This window comes from Tympanuchus pallidicinctus, unplaced genomic scaffold, assembly GCF_026119805.1.
Source record: "Tympanuchus pallidicinctus isolate F22 unplaced genomic scaffold, pur_lepc_1.0 scaffold25, whole genome shotgun sequence".
Lineage (NCBI taxonomy): Eukaryota > Metazoa > Chordata > Aves > Galliformes > Phasianidae > Tympanuchus > Tympanuchus pallidicinctus.
The window spans coordinates 3,585,441-3,606,651 of record NW_026294742.1 but is presented as its reverse complement, the minus strand read 5'-3'; the positions used below and the strand labels follow the sequence as shown (position 1 = coordinate 3,606,651).

The following is a 21,211-nucleotide window of genomic DNA, read 5'->3' as shown; positions in this document are numbered from 1 at the left end:
AAAAGCAAATTTTGATCATCCTTTGTTAGAAGAGTGAGAGGAAGGAAATAACGTGATGTTGAAGATGAACCCCACTTCTTAGATCTGAACCATGAGGCACTAAAATGAGAACTTCAGAGTTCTGAAACATGAGAGAATTGAAACTTTTGTTGTGTTTCTGTCACATTCTGAGTTTCCAGGTAACACAGATAATATCTGTGTTGTGGTTTGTTGTTAACAGCTGCCAGTGCAGTGTCAGATTCAGTACCAGACCAAGTGTGGTTGGGTGCCTCACTGTAACCACGGGCTCTGTGTAATTCCTGGTGTGTACGGTGGGCTGTTTTTTTAATAACCAGCTCTTAAAAAACAAATGAGGGCTTTCTCATGGGGAAGCCGCTGTTGTAGCGGGGTGGTAATGAGACCACAGCCAGCGAACCCAGATGGGAGTTTGAAATTCGCCTGCTAAGCTTGCTTTTCTTTCCTGCAGGTCTCTCAACATGGACTTTGAGAATCAAGACAAAGAGAAGGACAACAGCAGCACGGCTGGGTCTTTTAACGGCAACAGCACCAATAACAGTAAGGGTCAGCTTTACTCCTTACCTTTTTTTCATCACTTCAGTGTGTTGCATCTTTTGTTTCACCCAGCCTTGTGTGTCAGCTCGTGCTTTGCAGCTCCACCTGATGTAGTGGAGCTGTTCTGTGGAAGCAGGTGCATCAACTCTGTGTGTGTCCAAGGAAACTGGGTTTAAGCCATCAGTGTCATGTTTCCATAATGCATAGAAACTTCATGCTGTGCAATTTGTCAGGTCCTGCTGGATATGGAAACTGCTTTCATTTTTATATTTGAAATAGGGTTATGGAAGGCAGTGTAATTAATTTCTCTTTGTCTGGTGTTTATCACAGTGACACAACACATTGGCCTGTTTGCAGACAATTAGAGGTTTAATCTCATGCTATGCTAATGAGTCTATAGGGATGATTCAGCTTTATCAACACAGATACTGGAGTATAGCTTTCACATGGCTTTGGGTGCTCATGTAAAATGGACAACAAAGCATGTGTACACATGGCCCTTTCAGAGCAGAGATTAACCTGTCAGCTCCGATGCAGGGGCTGTGCCCTCTGTTACTGGATGAATGGATTCCAGGCAGCTTGGCCATCAGAGATACGCTGTTTTGCAAGCAAAAATGTATATGTGAACAACTGGAGTGGAATGTGTTGTACACAATGTGCTGTAAATTCACACCTGGGTGTAATTTACAGTAACATTTGTGGCCGTACTCTGAGAACAGACTGGAATGAAGTTTCAGCAAGTGGAAGACATGGGTCTGGGACAGGTGAGCCCTGTGCACAGATCTCTGGATGCTGAGGTGGCTTTGTTTCAGACAAGAGATACAGCTTGAAATTAATACATAATAACAAGGGGGATGTATTTTTGTGGCATTGGGGATTTTTTAGCCATTGGCAGCACAGTTCCAGCACAGAGGTGGTTCAGCAGTGAACTGCTGGGCTTTGGGCATGTGAGCGCAGCAAGGGGATCAGCCATCAAACTGATCAGGACTGAAATAAAGAACTTTGACATTTAACACTGCACACCCTAATTCCCATACACCAGGGCAGTTTGTCATATGTCACTTCTGTTTTTTCCCTTGGGAAATGGAAGAGCATGTAAATAAATTCCATTTCTCAAGGCAGGAGGAACTAGATGTAAGCCGCAGATTAGGACACAGGACTTTCTGTCTCGGTGCTGTCATCACTGGGCTGTCTGTGTTGTGCTTTAGCCTTTTGTCACTGCTCAGTAACAGAAGTACCAAGGGTTCGTGCAGTGTAAGCAGTGTGATGGCTGTGATCATGGTTCTGCTTTTCTTTTACAAAAATTACAACATACTGTTGACAGCAATCGTGTTTCTTTTCATTTCCATGAGGGTTTTTTGACATCCCTAAATGTGTTGGTAACTGTGAGTTCTGTAAGCAACCCATTACTATGCAGCTTTACTGGAAAAAATGCACACACTTCTACACACATACAGAGTTTGTGTGTATGTATACTTGTGTGTGTATTTGTGTATAGGTTCGTGCATACGTATGTGATTCATAATCATGAGTTAATTTTTAACTTGTTATTCATTCTGTCTGTGGCACCAGAGGAAAAAAACCAACAAAACACGAGTCTGCTTTCAGCTTTCAGTTCTTGAGCTACAACAGAGCAGTCCTGTTGGTGCCCACGCTCCCTGCCAAAGCTGTGTCATTTCAGAGCTGCAGGACAGTGTGAATTTCTATAGCACTGACCAGCACTGGCATGAAGCACGGTGTTCAAACCCAGAGTGGTGTCCGTCGCTCAGGACAGGCTCCAGGCGTGTGGCTGGTATGAAGGAGCCCACATTTAGTGTCACCTTCTTTCTTCTGCAGGTATTCAAACCATCGATTCCACGCAGGCGTTGTTCCTGCCCATCGGAGCGTCTGTGTCTCTCCTTGTTATGTTCTTCTTCTTCGACTCAGTTCAAGTTGTCTTCACAATCTGCACAGCAGGTGACTGCGTTCTCTTTTTACTCATTGGAATAGAAGATAAAGCACTGATGTCATTTTGCATTATTGGTGAACATTGTGAGGCGTGTCATCGTGCATTTTCAGAAAATGAATTGGTTTTGTGATTGTGTTTTTACTCTTTTTGAGGAGTACCCTGCAAAGTTTGTTAAACTTACTGATCTGTAAATTGCAGGAGTTTTGGAAGGTGCTGGATGTGTCATCTTAAGCAAATAGTTCCCTTGTTAAAAATCAGTGCTTAGAGCTGTATGTGGTATTTCCTACTTCAGCTGCTTTATAGGATTGGACCGTAGCTTGGTATTGGTTCATAGCATAGGAGGAGGCCCTGCAGACCCTACTCAAACTTCTTTCCCTAGTTCAGTTTTGGTTTTTGCTCTTACGCTGATTTTCGTAGTTTGAAGGGTTTTTAATTGTCAGTGTTACTCTTGCACTGCTTGGCCTTAGGACAAAAATGAGATGATTGCAAATAAATTGCAACTCCTCTGATCCTATTTATTATTATTTACATTTGGCTGTTTAAGTAAATACCGGGACTCTGATTTTTGGAAAGTGTTGGCCTTTTGATCTTCCTGCAGATTTCCAGATTTCCAGCTGCTATTCAGGGAAACAAGGTCCTCCTTACTGCTCCAAATGTGCACGAGCTTTAAAAAGTTGTCCTCAGTTCATGCACTGAGTCTGGGAAGACTTTTAACCCCTTCTACCTCTCATCTTCTCCCACTTGTGTAGTGCATGCTTTTCCCTCCTGACGTCCAGCTCCCCTCCAGCCTGCTCAGCAGTGTTGGTGTTGGTGGGTGAAGGCCAAATCCTGCTCTCCAGATGAGTGCTGGTGCTGCAGTCTGTGCTGCTGGTGCCACACTGCTGGGTGCTTGGTGCAGCTCTGGCTGCTGTCACGTGGGCTCTTTCCTATCCTGAGTAAATCATTACTTTGTATGAATTACTGCCCAAGATAGATGTTAGTGATAAGGGAAGCTTTATGACAAAAGAAAAACATTAAAGTCGATCTTATTGATCCGTGTATTTCCAGAATGACCCTGACATTTGTGACTGTGAGGCTCGTGGTGTGTAGTCAGGCTGCATTGTTCCAGCCAGGGCTTGTTCCAGGTTTAGGAGTACCGAGTCCCTGGATTGGTGCCCTAGGGTATCTCTGCTCTTGCTTTATGGTACTGTTGTGGCCTCACATCAGGGAGTGTCACTCAGCACAGAGCCCAGGAGCCCTGTTGGAGGCGCTTGGCAGGGAGCAGGCCACGGGTCTCCAGCTCCAATACATCTCCCTTTGTGTAGAGTTCAGAGGCTGGTGTGGGCGTGTTTTCAAATTATGGCTGGTATCTGGTTTCTTAAACTGCTCTTAAATCTTTCTGCCTCAAACACTGGCTGTTCAGGGAAGGGTCAGGATGCAGGGAAGGCCCCACCGCAGCGCCGGGCTGGGAGGCAGAGCTGCGGGTGGCACAGTGCTGCTGGGGGGAGTTAGGGCAAGGCATCCTGATCCTACAGTAGGTATTGGGGCTGAGGGGAAGGAGAAACATCCCGCTGGGCAGTAAGGAGCGAGGCTGAGAGTGGGTCCTTGTGGGCAGGTGTGTGTTGGTGGTATTACATCTGATCTCTCTCTGAGGGAGCCCAGCTTCAGGGTAGCAGTGGTGGTGGAAGCCAGGACAGGAGGTGTGGGATCCCCTGGTGGGGAACCTTTCCAGGCACCTCTGAAAAGCATCTGAGGTACCTGAGTGCAGAGGTCTTACGCTCTGTGTTCTTTCTCTGCCCGTTCTGTTTTCTTTCCCCTCCTATCTGAAACGCGAATAGAACTGTGAGTTTCTGTTTGCCAACGGACACCTTTGTATTTGGTGTGAATTTGTTTGGTTATTTATTTCTTTCTTCTAGCCAGACGGGGCAGAGTTGAGGGGTGGAAAGATGCAATGTGACCAAGGCGATTTTTCTCCAATTGGCTTCAGCTGCGTGCTAAAGAGAATGTGTGATTCCTCCTCCCCTCATAGCTTAGGAAAGAAAAAAAATATTCTAAAAAAGCAATGACAACCATCAGAACTTCAGTTCCTTCAGTTTGCCTTTGCTGTCCGTGCTCCATCAGTTCTGGCTGCCGTGTCAGTGCTGCTGCCGGGCGCCTCTCCAAGCCCTCGCTCTTCCGCCTTTTAAAGAGCCTTAATACAAAACCCATGCTGTTATTAAAAAGCAAAAAGCTGGAAGGGAAGAATGGTTGGAAATGCCAGCAGTTACTGAACTTTTTCTTACTAATGTGTGGGTGGGGAAAATAGGCTTCATGAAAACAGAAAATATTTGGGGAAATGCTGTGTTTGGTGATTTCTGTCACTTCACCATTTTTTCCTGTTCTCAGAAGCTTAAGGCACTTTGTATTTTACCTATTTTTCAGTTGTACTGTGGTTGAGTAATGAACAAATGGCTGTGAGTGAGAAGGGAGAAAAAAGTGACTGAGCTGAAAAACCAAAGAGCGCCTTTGTTGTGCTGAGCTGTGTGAGCTGTGTGCTAAAATGCTAAGGACCCCACAGTTTGCAGGAAGATCTTTCCTTTTTGTTGACTCCTGGAATACTCAGAAACTTTATTGCCTACGTGATCATGAACAGCTTGGATGGTGATTTTTGTTAACGTATATTTTTTCCTTTTAGGTTTGGAGGTAGGAGCATTCGATTCTTTCGAGAGCTTTTATTGTGATTGAAATTTGAAATTAATAGAAGAAAAACCTTGGAGTCTTTAACTGCTGCTGCTTTAGTAATACTGTGTCTCATAATAGAACATTGTTGCAAGAGCTTTTTCAGATTGGAGAAGCTACTTTGTGTGCTGCAGAAATGAGGTCTGGATGTACTAATTTTACCTTTTCTTCCTTTTCTAGTCCTTGCAACAATAGCTTTTGCTTTCCTTTTGCTCCCGATGTGCCAGTACTTAACAAGGCCTTGTTCGCCTCAAAACAAGTAAGGACTTGAAAAATGTTTTACTCCTCTTCTTGTGTGCTATTTATTTTAATATGAATTCTTTAGCAGTCTTTGGTTACAAGTGTTTAACCTTGGGGCCCCAGTTCGTGCGCACTTCTTCTGTGCAAACACTTTGCTTCCACTCCAGCACTGGGGAGCATCGTTCCTGCAAGTCATGCGTGCTTGCCAGGCTGGGAAACACAAAACCATTGCAGGGGAATGGATTTCCCAACAGTGGCTTTTAAGAAGTTTGGTTTATTTTTGCTGAGAATTCAGTTTCAGAATCGGTGTTGGGTTTTAATGTTTGCTAATGTTGAACTAAGGATGTTAGTGCTGGCTTGTTTGGAGGCTGTAGTTACACTGGTGAAAACAGCAGTGGTTCTTGTCGTGTTTTGAAGTCAGATGTTTGCTTCTTTTCTTGTGACTCGGGTTCAGGATGCAAAAAGCACTTCCAGATGGTACCAGGAAATGCCATCCATGCGAGCCATTTCAAAAGGGATGCCAGGATTTACAGGTCTTATTCCATCATTATAGTTCAGGCGTCACACATCACCTGAATGTTAGGCAAGTGTATTTTGCTGCTGTTCTGGTACCTATTTGTGGCTAAAGAACTTCCCCTCGGTTGTTCTTGGCACCCTTCACCAGTGGTTGAGCTTTGTTCCAGTAGCATCCATTTCCTGTTGTGTAAATGGCAACACGAAGCCCCGCAGCTGATGTCTATGTGTTGTTCCTAGGATTTCCTTTGGCTGCTGCGGGCGTTTCACTGCTGCTGAGTTGCTTTCCTTTTCACTGTCTGTGATGCTTGTGCTCATCTGGGTCCTAACTGGCCACTGGCTCCTCATGGATGGTGAGTATGTGACTGAAGGGATTCGATTGCCACTTCGTGCCTGTTGGGACACATGCAGACACCCGGGGATGGCTGGTGACATTTGCTGTTATTAATGTCTTGCTGAGTTGTAATATTTGGGTGGCAGGCTCCCTGAAAACAAGCCCTGTCAGAAGCATGCTGGGGTAACGATGGGGACTCCTGTTTTTCTGGTTTGTGAAAGCTTCCCAGGAAGTGCTGAACACCCATGAAAGGCTTCCTGCGCCTGTGTGGAGCAGGGTGAACTGCCAGCTTTAGGTAAAGGTGTGTGGAGACGGTGGTTGCTCATGAATCATAACGTGATCTTAACAGTCTGGTTCGTTTCTGCTGTGTGCTGTGTTGGGTTTTGCTTCGGACGATCAAAGACTTTGTTGTGAGGCAGCAGCTCGCTGTCTGATGGTGCTGGCTGGGATGGCTGGAGCTGGCAGGCTTACAGCTGGAAGTGTGGATGAAAGCGATCTTTTTGCTACGTTCTTTATTTTTTTTCCCCCTTTTTCTGTCCTGGTTGAACCAAATTCACAGCTTAGTGTTCCCACAAAGAGCTTTCCTCCTCCCCTCTGCCTTCCAAACCTCTTGTGCTGGCTCTGGCATTCATTTAGTCACATGGTGAACTGATTCAGCTCACTAGAATGGTAGCGTGCTCTTTTTTTGCTGGGCTATTTTTCTGCTGCTGCAGTGGGATGAATCGGATTATTGTGCATTCAGGTATGCACTAGATTTGGCAAAAGGTAAGTGGCAGCACGATGGGATCTGAGAGGATCGAGTGGATGTGACAGCAGAGGGATGAAGGGGGCAGCCGGGGGCAGAGCTGCTGCCTCTCAGCGGTGTCAGGCATTGAATTGGCTCAGGACATCTCGTGAATGATGTCCTGAGGTGGTGACTGCTTGAGGAAAAGCAGCTGGATTGGCATCACCTGCCCTTGAAATTGCATCTTTCAATAAACCATGTGTGCCACCAGCTTTCTAGTTGCTCCTAAATGAGATAGCAGCAACAAGTCCTGAGCACTGGCACCTTGACTGTGAATTTTGTATATGGGGGTTATGTGTCAGTCATGCTCTCTGCTGCTACTGAAGCTTCCACCTGTTGCCTGGAACACCTTGTAAAACACTGACAGCACGTGGAAGAACGCAGATGATGTTTGTTTTGTTTTATGCAGAGTGGCCCATGAAGGAATCAAGGGTGATCCTTGATCTGTGGTACATACATAGTTTAATGTAGATTCAGGTGTGAATTTTGACACAGTCTGAAGAGATTTGTCTGTCCAGAGGAGCTGACAGAAGCATTTACTCAGAGTAGTCATTTCTGTGAGCAGTGCACTCTGAAATAGCAGGCATTGAGGCAGTTCACCTGCAGGGCTCTGATCTGTGGGCACTGAGCGCATCCTGGGTTTTATTTCTTTGTGGTTGTGATGCAGTGAATTGTGTTGATGCCATTTAGCTTTGGAGTATTTTATGTCTTTTATATTGCAGAGGTTGTACTATGTAGGTTAGCCTCCCTTAGTTGTTTAAATCCTTCTGGTCCTCTGTCAGCAGAAATGAAGCAGAGGTGACTGTGCCTTATATTGGCTGCAGGGAGGAGCAGGGTGTGCCTTGTGCAATGGAATCTTTCTTTTTGAGTATTTTAGAGCTAAGTAAAAAGGGAAATACTCCGTGGCCTTTTCTGATATCTACAAAATCGAGGTGCAGCAGTTTCTGTCAGAAAAGCCTTCACTGCCTGAATGGAATTCCCTCGTCCCCTGGTAGTTGGTTGGATGTTCCTAGGTGTAGGGACTCATTGCAGGATAGGATGAGAAGGCTGTCTTATAAGAGCTTTCCTAAACAGAGGAGGTGTGTGGAGATGGAAAATAGGAGTGGTGTCTGTAGATTTATGCAGTACCCTTTGGCAGCAGTGCAGTGAACTGAACAGTCCTGGGCACCCTGGGAACTGCTGTGGATCTCAGCTATTGCAGCAACCAAAGAGAAACTGCTGCACTGCTGCACGGTGTGTATTTATTTCTGCTCTGTAAATACACTTTGAGAGTTCTGTAGGTGTGTAATTAGGTCACAGCTTCAGCACCTGTTTCAAAGGTCAACTGGTGGCTTATGGGTGAAGCTTAAGTTCTGCTTGTTTACGTAATGATCTGCAGAACAGAAATTGCACCACTGATTTCATCTGTTCTGGTTGCAGTAGGTCAGTAGAGCTAAAAAAAAAATACAACTGCAAGCCTAAGATTTAATCACATATGCAGGATTAATTGTAATCTTCAGAATATTCCTCAGAATATCCTTCTTCTGTAAGAGGTGTTTCTTGCTGGAGTGTGGAAGTCAGTCCCTTCACTTGTCTGAATGGTGACTCTTCCAGGTCATGCTGTCAATTCAGCACTTCCAGCTGAGTTGCTGTTGGCACGGCTTTCGGTCTGTGTGTTGGTCCTTCTTTCTGTCTCCTTGTCAGTTTGTCCTGCTGGCAGTCGGACTGATGGGCTGACGGATGGATGGGAAGACTAACGGACTGATGGACAGAAAGACAGTCAGATGGCCAGAGAGACAGAAAGATGAATGGATTGGCAGACTGAAGGATGGACGGAAAGACAAACTGACCATCTTTCCATCTGTCCCTCTGTCTGTCAGTGCCCATCCTTCAGTCTGTCTGTCCATCTTCCTGTCAGTCAGTACCTCTGGAGATGGAAAGATGGATTTGACAGGCAACTGGGTGGACTGATGGACATTTGCAGGACGGACTGGTGGACAGACAAGGGCGGAGACAGGCAGACAGATGGAAGGATGAACAGAAGGACACGTGCATGAAAGGGTGCATAGAGAGATGGACAGACAGAAGGACAAACGGGCTGTCTCTGTCCATCCGACATTCAGTTTGACCGTCTGTCTTTCTGTCCATCCAGCACTCCGTCATCCTGTCCGTGTGTCCTCCTGTCTGTTCCTCCAGCACTGCCTGTATTTCTGCCTGTCCATCACTCATCAGTCTGTCTTTCCATTGACACTCCATCCGTTGCCGTCTGCCTTTCTGTCCGTCCATCTGATGCTCTGTCCCATCTGTCCTTCCATCCTTCTTCCATCTATCTGCCCTGCATTCTGTTTGCCTGTCCCTCCATCTGTCTCTCTCCAGCCGTCCATCTTTCCATTTTTCTTCCCCCTTTTAAGCACTGTTCACTCGGTGCAGTGAAGATGTCAGATGGGTGCCTGTGTGAATTTCCACGGTACAGGAACCGACTGTGCGAACAATGGCTAAAAGTTCACATCGGTTAAAATATTCCCACTTCCAGTTAATTATAGCGTGGAAATCCTCTCCTAAACATAGGCCAGCCTGAGCCATTATTAGCACTGGCTTTGGAGAAATCTCTTTGATTTCAGACAGCCCGTTCCTTTGTATTTGCTCTTCTTCAGAGGAAGTCTGCAACTGAAGGCTGTACTGAATTACTGAACGCACTTCTTTCGCTCCCTGCTTTGCTGTGTCCAATTCCTTAAACATCAATAATTTATGTTCTGTAACAAGTTGCAATAACGCAGCATGATTTAGGATACTTGTTTTTTAATCTCAGTAATCACATCTCTTCATTAAAACTGGCAGCCGTGCTGCTCAGGGTTACATGGAGATGTGGAGGTGGGCCCGGCAGGCTGGGCATCGCGTGCAGCTGTGCTGGGAGCTGCTCCATGGCTTTGTCTCGAATCTGTACTAAATTGTCTCTGTGGTGCTTTGATGGAAGAACTCCGTATCTGGATGAAATGCAAGCGTAATGGATTTTTGCTACTCTGCAGTGATGGTGCGAGAGTTAGAATGTTGACTTGTGAACTGTGGCCTGATCAAGTTGTCATGCTGGTGAGCTTTGCTGACAAAATACGTAGGGGATTGGATTTGTGACTGCAGAGGAAGGGTTTCCCCCACCTCCCCTTTCTAGACATGTGTGTCACGTTTCAGGTTTAATTTTGCGTTGCACATCCTTAATCTTCTCCTGGAACAGAATTGACAACTCTGAGCCTGCAGCATCAGTCAGTGCAGTTTGCTGGTGTGTCTGAAAGCTCACCCCTGAGAGAGGACTTCCCCTGTTTTCCCACTGATGGGCAGGCGTTCACACAGATGTTTGTTACTGGGAGATCCCTGTACTTCTAAACAGTAGGAGCTCGCAGCTGATGTTTGGGCAGCCTTGCACAATCTTGTTCAAGTAGAAGATTGGTTTGAGTGCTTCTTGGTCGTACTGTGTGACGTTAGCATGTTGATTTCTGGAGTTGTTTCCTGCTGGGGGCACAGAGGGTTGAAAGCTGGATGTTGTTGTTTGTAACTGGAGAGCTTGTGTTGTGTGGGGGAGGTGGTCTCTAGGGCTCTGATCATGAGGACGTTTACTTGTGGTGGACAGTGGAAGTGCAGTGGTATTTCTGTTTCTATGAGGACGTGTGCAGATGGATGTGTTCCTCCTGAATGTATTTTGTCTTCTCTTGACTTGCGAGAACTTCAGTATCTGGAAATACTAGAAATCCATCTAGTGCAGTGCTGCTCGGGTGCAAACAGAAGCTTCTTCTGAGTGGTGGTTTTTTTGGGAGGGGGTATTGGTTTCTCTTTCTGTTGTTGCTTGTTTGGTTTGGGGTTTGTTTTTATTTTTAATGCACTAATTGTGTACTTGCATTTTGTAGCTCTGGCTATGGGCCTGTGTGTTGCAATGATAGCCTTTGTCCGGCTCCCGAGCCTGAAGGTTTCCTGCTTGCTGCTCTCTGGGTTACTAATTTATGATGTCTTTTGGGTAAGTGCTTTGTTTTGTTCTGCTTAAACTTTTTATTGTTTGGATTTGTAATTGGTCTTGTGCTGCCTTCACATGAAACGTGCTAGCATGAAGCTGAGTTTCATTGCTCTCTTCTGAAAACTTAAAGCCTTCAGTGGAATACATTATAATTTCCTCCCTAATTAGTTAACAAAAGCAGAAACATCATTAGAATACTTCAGCTTTGGCAGATTCTAAGAAAAAACGAGACCTTCAATTTTGAAGGCTTGGCTGCAGATCAGAACAAGCAGTTCCAAATGAATGTAAAGCCTTCTCCACGCTGCACGGTGCTGCGTGCCAACTTAAGACTAGCAGTGGAATCCTCAGAACAGGAATGCAAACTGATTTATAGCCAGTGAAGCTGGCATAAAATCTTACAGCGCTTTTGCAAGAAACCTGACAATATATTTGGTAATACTGGAAGCGTGTAGTTCTACCTTTGCATAGCAGCAGGCACTGACTGGGAGGCCCTTGCTGACAGCTCTGGCAGTGAGTCAGTCTTTCTGTGTGCGAGCCTGTTAGAAATAAGCGTTGCATCACCCAGGCTGAGCACTGTGCTTCCCTCTTCTCTGCTTTCAAGCTTTCTTATATTGGGTGCCTCAGTGCCATCCTCTTCCTGGTGCTCGTTGTCCAGATATTGTAGTACCTGTTGGTCAGTATCTTGATATCAGAAAGTATTCCAGTTATTCTTGAGGAGCAATCGTGTAAAAAACTAAAATAGCTTATAAAAAACCAACAAACAACACTTTTTCTAAAAACCATTCTGCATTTTGTTGCCCTTATCTGCAACGTATGCATACGGAAATGAAAACAATCTTCTGTTGAATAGGTGAAGCAAAAAGAAGGGGGAAAAAGCTGCTTTAAGTTGCTGTGTAATCACAGTTTGTCATTTCTAAGGATTTTCTGCTCCGCAGGTCTTCTTTTCTGCATACATCTTTAACAGCAATGTGATGGTGAAAGTGGCCACACAACCTGCTGATAATCCCCTCGACGTTTTATCCCGGAAACTTCACCTGGGACCAAACGTGGGCAGAGATGTTCCCCGTCTGTCGCTGCCTGGCAAACTTGTATTTCCAAGGTAAAATCAGCAATTCTTTCATGCTACTATGGAAGAAAAGTTTCCCTCAGCACTCTATTAGCACTAATTCTATTCTCTGCTAATGCTATTGGAAAACACCAGCTTGGTTTCCTATTCGATCAATCCCTCTTTGTGATAAGTAGTAGAGTTTAAGGATTTGGTGCTTCCTGTTTGCTGTCTCGTGCATGCAGAAATGATCCTAAGTTAGGTCCTGGCCCGTTCAGAACAGGATACACTTTGATGTGAGTTCTGCAGTTTAATAACTTGTGCTACAGTTACGCGTTTATGAATTCCTGCTTAAAACCAAAAAGAGCTGAGGTTTATTCTAAAATTAGAGTAGTCATAAGTACTGCATAACTGCAGGGGGAGGTGGAGACTGGGGTGGGCAGTGAAGACTTAGCGGGTGAAGCGCTGTGTTGGAGGGAGATCATTCCACATCTCTCCACGGCAGGAGTTCCTTGATTAGGGTTTTAAGCCAGCTCCACGCAGCCTGCGAGCGCTTCAGAAGCCTCGCAGTCTGTTGCCATATCATTATTTTATTCTTCTTTCGATGCTGGAGTGCTGAAATAGCAGAGATTAGGAGGTGATTATCTGCACTGATAACAAGAAAATTGGTTAGTTTATTCTGCAGTAAACTTATTTGGCACTGTTTTCAGAAAAAGATCTCGTGTTAATGGCAGATTTCAATTTTTGATGTGCTTAGCAGTTGGCTCTTTCCTGGGAATCCAACAAAATTACAGTTTTATATGCGTTGTGTCTGAATTAAGCCAAAGATCTGAAAAGGCCATAAACTGATTTATTGTTTCACATTAGAGGAGATTAATCTACACCGGAATGAAGGCACAGTGTTTATCAATGGGAATCAAATGGGTGGTAGAACTGTCAGCTGGTACCCAGCTCCCATCGTTGGAGGGGAGAGAGGTGATTGAAGGACTGAGCTGGTGGAGCTGTTTCACTGAGGGACTTCCAGCAAAGCAGCTTAAACCCTGCAAGTAGGAATACCTGCTTTGGAGCAAGTGTCTAAATAAGAACGTTTAAAACTGAGCTGACATGGTGATGAAGTCACTAAGGAAAGTCTTTAGTGGCTGGTATTTATGCGATAGTTTCTACTGCATAAAAGTTTGCCAGTATAAGCAGGGCATGTGCAAAATGAAGCTCAGAAACAAAGTGGAGTCTGGAGCTTGTTACCTCGTGCATGGGTGCAAACCCAGTTTCAATTGCTCTGCAGTTCCACGGGCAGCCACTTCTCTATGCTGGGGATTGGAGATATTGTGATGCCAGGTCTTCTGCTCTGCTTCGTCCTGCGCTACGATAACTACAAAAAACAAGCCAACAGCGATTCCTGTGGTGCCCCAGGACCAGGGAACATCTCTGGACGTATGCAGAAGGTCTCTTACTTTCACTGCACACTCATTGGATATTTTGTAGGTAAGTGGTTTAATATGGTTAGCTGCTTAGTGAGCAAGAGTGGGATTATTGTAGATGTGGGTTTGAAAGACGATGAAACAAAGTACAGAGGCTTTGGGAGACTGTGGATTTTATTTTGAGGATGAAAGAGATTATTGGCATCTTTCTGTGAGGAACTTTTTGTGCCTTGCTTTACGAGTGCAGAAGCTGCTCTGCTCATATGTGGTAAGGCAGAAAACGTGGGAATTTCTGCATGGGTTATGCTGTGAAAGAGTACAAATAGATGATAGTTGCAGTATTTTTGTATTCTAGGGTTAAGCCTTATGATCCTGTAACATTTTAGTATGTACAGAAAACTGTAAATAGTTGCAGCTGGAATGCTGTCTGTGATTTGAAGTAGCTGTTGTCCCTCTCCTCACTGACGGATTTTTTCTCCGAGGTCAGGATGTGTGTGCGTGCATCTGGATCTGTGTGTGTGTGCATCTGGATCTGTGTGTGTGTGCATCTGGATCTCCTCAGCCCTTCAGCAGATGCAATGGAGAGATCGTTTCTTTCCAGTTGTGTTCCCTACCCACCCACCCCTGGCTTTCCCGTGTTCCTCGTGGGCACATCTCCAGGAAAAGTGTTCCTGGTGTGAACAATCCTTCCTCCCAGCCCCTCATTTCTCAAGAAGCACCAGCACCGAGTAGCACATAAAGCCATTCAGCCTGGTGCACTCAGTTTCCTCTCCTTTGCTTTTTGTTATAGTTTGTGTTATTATTAGCTTAGTCTCTGAGGTTTAAAACTGAAGTGAGGGGCTCAGCACGGCCTAATACTAAAATAGAATAGCTTATAACTATTTAGGGAAAGCAAAGCACAGATAAATACATTTTTCCATAGCCTGTCTTAAAGTGGTGGGTAAGGAAACACCTGTGGATGAAAAGGCACAGAACATCCGTGTGCTGTTTGAAGATGTTCAGTCACTTCTTTCTTTTACAGGCCTATTAACTGCAACAGTAGCCTCTCGTATTCACCGGGCAGCCCAGCCTGCCCTCCTGTATTTGGTACCTTTCACCTTATTGCCGCTCCTCACCATGGCATATTTAAAGGTAAGGTCGGATCGTTGCTGGCCGTGAGGTCAGTGCTCCCATGCGGGGCAGCAGGTCCTGGGGGCTGCGTGTCCACTGCTCACCAACAGCCCAGGTCAAGAACTGATGTGCAGCTGCTCCCGTGGGAATTCTCACTTTGGGGCGCTGAGTAACTGAGAGACTTCAACTAGAAAGTAAAGCGTGCGCATGAAGTAAATATAAACTAAACTCAGAAGTGTTAGGAGCTGCCTTAATTAAATGACAGAGTTTGTCCTCCCCCAGCTGGCCGTGAAAGAAAACGTTTGCACAAAGGCTGAATCGAGAGAGGAGAGGCAGGTCTACACACAATGTTATCTTTACTGTTGTGGGGTTATTTTTGAAATATCCATCTAGCAATCTAGAGAACAGAGCCTAAGAAAGGGCAGAATTTTCCACCCACATAAATATTTGAGGTAGATCTGCCTCAGAAATGAACCGTTTTGACCTGATGGTGGAAAGGAAGGATGTATTTTACTGTCTTGATTGCAATCTGCAAAACGGGTGGAGAACAGTCCAGCTTTCAGATATGCCCATGGTTATACCTGCATTTTAAAGTCGGAATTCTAAGCAGGCTCTGCAGTCTCTAAGTGCTGTCTCCTGTGCTGTTTTGCTGCCCAGGGCGATCTACGCCGCATGTGGTCTGAGCCTTTCCACTCTAAGTCCAGCAGCTCCCGTTTCCTGGAAGTATGATGGAGCAGTGACCTGAACTTCTGCACTGGTCCCTTTCACTTTATCTTGTGGCTTTGTCATCTCCTGAAGCTGGACTGGCTGCCAGGTACTTGGGAAGGTACCAACTACAGGACTTGTATGAAAGAATTGAAAGGAAGGGAAGGAAAAAAGCTAAGGTGTTCCGGAGCTCCGTCTCATCGCCCCGCAGATGTGGAACTGGGGACCCTTCGTGCAACTGCAGCCACTTTCCTCTTTTCCTCACTCTGATGGATCAGTAGCAGACTGTTACCTACGTGAGAGAGGAAGAGACAGACTTGAAACTGAAAACGGCTTGAAGTCGTTCAAAAACTCGTGAACACTAAGAGAAAAAAAACAGTTAGGCAAACTGAAGCTTCTTCAGCGAACCCTCATATGCATTGGGACCAGTTTCCTGTCGGACTTCAGTTTTGAAAAGAACTGAGACAGAAGGTCTTCTGTCACAATATTGGGGTTTTTGTTTTGGTTTGTTTTTGGTTTTTGTTTTTTTTTTGATTTATTAAATATTTCCTGTGGTGTGAGGTTACTTATTAAATCCACAGACATTGAGTGACTTCTTGCAGTATACATATAAAGATTTGTTGTAACAAGTTACATTTCCACGCAGATGTCATGTTGCAGTGAAAAAGGGCACGATTTTTATACATATATATATACACACACATATAGATATATATATGAATAAACAAAAAGGAAAACCTGCTAAGATCATGCTATGTAGCAGACAGGGGCTTGCTGTAATTTTTAGCATGTAGAGCAGTTTACTCTGGCTTTCTTGTATATGAATCTACAATGAGCTGCTGTTTTTCTCCCCCGTCCTGAAACCAAACCTGCAGTTTGACAACATGTAGTCTTTGTACCGACTGTACTCATGGACTTCAGGGGATATTTGATTTTGATCAATGTAGCAAACTAGGGAAGCAAAACGTTGAAACCTGACCCTGTTTGTTTCAGGGGGGAGGGATGGGAAGGGTGTCTTTTTTTTTTCTTCCTTTTTTACAAACAGCTCCCTTGCAGGTTTTTAGTAGTTCCTTCCTGACCCGGTGCATGTATTATAGCAGCAATTGTCTTTGTGCTTTCTGATCATAGTAATGTATCACTTGTAAATACATTTTTTCTATTTTCTATTTTTTTGTATTTTTTTGCATTTTGTTTCATTAGTGTGCTGTATTTTTCCATGCCCTGCCCCTTAAAGGAAAAAAAAAAAGAAAAAAAAAAAAGGAAAAAAAGCAAACTGTCCTTTCCTGTTGTGCCTGGTCAGTCTGTGTGTTGATGCTCTGTACCTGACAGCCTGTTTGAGATGTTTTGGTGGCTGCTTTTTTCCAACCAGCAGTTCCAGTTCTGTTGCTTTATTGCCAGAAAGGCAACCCTGAGCTAACCAGAATGTTGGTTCATTGTACCTCGTTAGCCTGGTGCCGAGACCTGAGAGCTGACGGAAGGAAAACAGGGATGTTTCAGACTGAGGTCTGACTGAAAGCACCTGCGAGGCAGTGCCTTGTTACAAACAGGTAAGGGAGTTGAGGTGAATGTCTGATCCTTTCTGCTCTGTTATTACAGGAGCAAAATTTCTGTCTGGCCAAAGCATCTGCCTGTGCTGTTTTTAATTAACATCTTCCTCTGTTCTCCTCAGCAGGTCTGAGCTCGCAGGCCGTGGCGCTGCAGTGCCTCTGGATGGGCTGAAGCAGATGTGAGGCGGGTGAAACGTGAGGACACTGAGAAGCAGCCCAGCAGCCCAGGGGTGGAGGTGGTGCCCAGCCCTTTCGGGTGGGTGGGCAGCAGGAGGCTGCTGTGACTGATTGTTTTACCCCATTCTTCTCTTTCACTTGGTTGAAAGCGTTTTCTCTGTTGTGTCCCTGCTGTGCTCGCTGTCAGATGATGGTTACTTTCAGAAGTAAATATTTTTAAACTAAAAATCTGCACTTACTGTGGGTATTGGATCCCAGACTTGCAGTCAGCTTGGGACAGGGGGAAGTTAAGTTTGAGTGTAGCTGAAAACTTAAGAGAATAAAATATTGGTGAGTGTATTCAGAGAGAAAAAGGACACCATTTTTTTGCCTGGGGTACTGGAGCAGTGGAATATATCTCTAGATCTGTCTGCTGAAGCCTTATCGTCTCAGTCCCTCCGTCCCCCCGCTAGCATTGCACATCTCAAATGCTCTCAGTTTCTTGTGAGTGCCCTCCTCCTTTACAATTAAAAAGTCTTTCTCTGGTTTTGTAGTGGCATTTCTACTCCTTGCCAGGAACTTTTGCCTATTAGTGATTCTCTACACTTAAAAGAATTCTGGAAAAAGTTCTACAAGTGCTATTTAATTGGAATGAATTTAGCCTTATAAATCAGTGTTGCCTTGATGTGTGCTGTGTGTGTGTGACCTTCTGACTTGCACCAAGAAATGGAGTTGTAAATGCTTTGTTTCTAAACCACCTCTGAAATGATGGCTTGCCTTCCCAGGTGGAAGCCTGCAGCTGCCAGGTGAACAAAGTTGAACCCAAAGGGGTTTGCAGTATTGCAAGGGCAGCCACCATTGACAAGAAGAGGATTGTGGTGCCTTAGGGGAGGTTGACTGAAGCATCACTGCACAAAGCTGTTGCGTTTGCAGAGACAAAAACATTCCCCTAAGATTTTTGATTAAATTACAGCTTGTAACACTTTGTCCCACTGCTGTCCTGTTGAGAACAAGCTCAATTTTGTGGGGGAATAGAAAGGATTTGTACCTCAGCACTCGGCTGCTGGGCGCTCTGAACCTTCTGGCCTTGTTCCTTTGGTCTGCACGTTGAGGATGAAGCTGAGCGCACTGCTGTGGTCCTTTGGATTTGGGCATAGAATCCCTGCCCCTGCTGGGTCCCTTCTTGGTTTTAGGTTTTGTTCAACTCTTTCATTAAGCACTTGATACAGATTCCTGCAGTGCAGTCTGGAAGCACCTGTCTTCTAGTGAAAAGTTGTCAGGAAAAAAATATTCGTCTAACAAAAGCTTTTATTTAGGAGTGTAAAAAGTTACTGTCAAAAATAATAATAAAAAAAGCTCTGACTGCTGGTTAGGATTGGAACCAGCACTGTAAAATGCCAGGTAGCAAACAGTTCTGGGGTTGGTGTTCTGCTGTGTCTTTGGGAACAGTCAGCTTAGAAACTGCTGCTGACGGCTTTGAAGTTTCCCCACAGGACTTCATCTTCATCTTGAAAAGATCTGGAGTTGGCTTGGATGTATTTTGCAAATGCAAACTAGTAATTCCAGGTGTGCAGTGGCCCATTGGGAGCAGCCTGGGAGGGGTGCTGCAGTTTCCATGGTGTGGCATGCAGCAGCTGCTTGTGGAGGTGAACATTTCCTGCTGTGAGCGTGGAAAAGGAGCGTGTTCTCTGAGAGAAGGGGAAGAAGTCATGGGAGCGATGAGGAAACACGTGCTGACCATTGGGGCTGACCTCATCTTAGGATCGCCCTCAGTAAGGGAGAAATGGATGCGGAAGTCCCTGGTCGTCTTTTTATACAAGTGGTGAGCAAGATTTGGATGTTGTGTAGGTAAACAGCAGTGGCAGATGCACTTTCACTCAAATCCTACTGCTGCCTTTTCTCATCTTTATTTTTTCTTGTTTACAGGTATTCAGCTTTTTTAATTTACTGTAATCTTTCAAATTTGGTAATTTTTATGCCTTTTATGATCCCCAATGAAACTGGAACATGTGGCTGTGGTATTTAATGAGGGCTTTCAGATTAAGCAAAGCAAAATTTAATTTAAAACCATTTAAAACCATTTGTCCTTGTTTGGTTGGGTTTGTTTGTTTGTTGTTTTTGTTTTTGCTTAGCAAAAACACATCAGAAAGACAAGTAGAGGAAAAAGTGATCTGGTGTGAAAGCAGTGCTGCAGTAATTTCAGCTGAGTCCTAGGGCATCTCAGGTGCTCCACGTTACTGTTTCTTCAGCTGGGCTGTCCAGGAGCCCCTGGAGCAGGGCGGTGCAGATGTGCTGCCACTGTACGGCCAGGCCTCCTGTCCTGGAAACTCTTCTTAATTGGTGAGTTTTTAACCTCCAGCTGAAAACCTCCAAGGTTTCCTCTGCTTCATGCCCTGCAGTTCATTTGTAACCTATTTAATGTACATTCAGAGGGTTGTGGGCAAGTGTCCTTGACAAGGGTAGCTGTCCCTCCCCCCTTCTCCCCCATAAGTTGCACATGACCTGGTTTTCCCATCTTGGAGCCTTTGCTATGTTCACTCAGTTTGTAAACTGTCACGACAAACTTGGTTTCAACCTGAAGTTGAGCTTTTGCTGTAAGAGAGCGTGGCCCTGCTCACACACAGCCAGGTTAGTGCTCAGGCTGGGGGTGGATCTTGCTCAGAGCTCTATTTAACAAGCTGCAGAACTTGATGGTGTTTTGCTCTTTCAGCAAATTTTTTTTTCTGTAACAGCCCTGAGGAGCAGACAGACAAGCATTAAAGCTGAAATTATCTCAGACAGCAGCAGTGGAATAGGATTCTGTATGTTGCTCAGTGAAAAGCCAGCTCTTTGCTCTGGGAGCTCTGTGGAGGACTTTGTGTGTAACTGTGTTGTTTACCCCAAAATACTGCTGAGAGCTGTGCTGTGAGGCTGGTTACCTGTACCTGCCTGAATCTGTGGCAGCAAGGAAGTTATTGGAAATGCATTTTTTTTTTTAACAGACTTTGCACCCTTAAAGCATGGGGCTTTTTTTAGGTAATAGCAAAAGGGATCTCTTACAGCCTTGGAAAACATTCCTAGGCTCCTGAACATTAAAGTCATGCTGTGCTTAGGCCAGTGATTTTTGACCAGCTCCACCCTTTCTGTAGTTTGGTGATGTGCAGCATAAGTTGAATGCAGTGACAGAGGTGCATTGAGCAAATCAGCACCAAATATGCAGTTAGCCAGCTCAGCTGCTGTACTGATGTCAGCTAGCAGGAAGCTCATTAAGGAGGCATGCAGCGTGCTATCCAGGAGTTCACAAAGGCAAGTCGTGGTCACATGCATGCAGCAGGGCTCCCTGTGGGCAGGCAATTGCTTGATGCTGCACACGGTGTTCTCACAAAAGGTCCACGTGGGATTTTGGTAGATCTAGTTTGTAGTTGATTCAGTGTGTGCTCTGCCAGCTGTTTGCTGCCAGTCTCCCAGTCCAGTCTTCCGCTCTGAGGGCACAGGGGCAATTTCACTCACCTCTGAAGACGAGTAGCAATATTTAGTGTTGCTGATTGAAGGAGGTATGAGGAAGAGGCTGAAAGCAGGTGTAAAAGAATGATGAAGCAAAGAAAACAGTGCAGCAGGTGTAGCCTAACAGTGACTGCCTCTTCTGGTGCACTGGCGATTCAGTAAAGATGAGCACTGAACAGTGACACTGTGCTCCCAGTCCTCACCTCCTTGCAGTGACTGGGCCTGCAGTGCCTGCTCTAGCTGAGTGGCTGTGAGGAGAAAAAGAACTTTGTAATCTCACTTCCTCCTACAGAGTCACTAAATGAGGCTTAAAAAAATCATCAAAGCAGAGATACAAGTGGAAATGGAGCTAGAAGAGTGTCTTACACCCAGAAGACTTTCATTTACAACACATTTGCAATCACTGGACTGGTTTTCCAGTAGACCTACTGATTTCACTGCCTGGCTCTGCCAGATTATGACAGCAGCAAGGAGAAATTCAAACTCTGCCCAACATGCCAGCAAGCAACCTGCAAAGGCATTATCTGTATTACTGGGACATCTGCACTAACAACCACCCAGCACACTGCAAAGCATGGGCACAACTGCTGTGTGGGGGGCAGGGAGGGTCGTGCTTCTGTGTCTTGGGACTGGAGGAAACTATTCTAAATTGTCACATTTGAGTTTAGAAAAAAAAGGGGGGGAGGGGTGGTGCTTTAAA

At 45.1% G+C, this 21,211-nt stretch overlaps 1 protein-coding gene across 4 annotated transcripts in view; it reads left to right on the top strand.

The window, feature by feature from the left end:
* The window catches only part of SPPL3 (signal peptide peptidase like 3), a 51,460-nt gene extending 34,969 nt beyond the window's left edge, over positions 1–16,491 (top strand). For 3 of the 4 annotated variants that reach the window (XM_052689991.1, XM_052689989.1, XM_052689992.1), the window contains exons 3-11: positions 467–561; positions 2,389–2,508; positions 5,378–5,456; positions 6,191–6,303; positions 10,944–11,050; positions 11,983–12,146; positions 13,375–13,574; positions 14,532–14,641; positions 15,278–16,491. In XM_052689991.1, coding sequence (XP_052545951.1) covers positions 467–561; positions 2,389–2,508; positions 5,378–5,456; positions 6,191–6,303; positions 10,944–11,050; positions 11,983–12,146; positions 13,375–13,574; positions 14,532–14,641; positions 15,278–15,349 — 1,060 coding nt within the window. In that variant the 3' untranslated portion in view covers positions 15,350–16,491. The remainder of the gene's footprint in view (positions 1–466; positions 562–2,388; positions 2,509–5,377; positions 5,457–6,190; positions 6,304–10,943; positions 11,051–11,982; positions 12,147–13,374; positions 13,575–14,531; positions 14,642–15,277) is intronic. The other variant, XM_052689990.1, reaches the window with a different exon arrangement.
* The last annotated feature ends 4,720 nt before the right edge of the window (positions 16,492–21,211 follow it).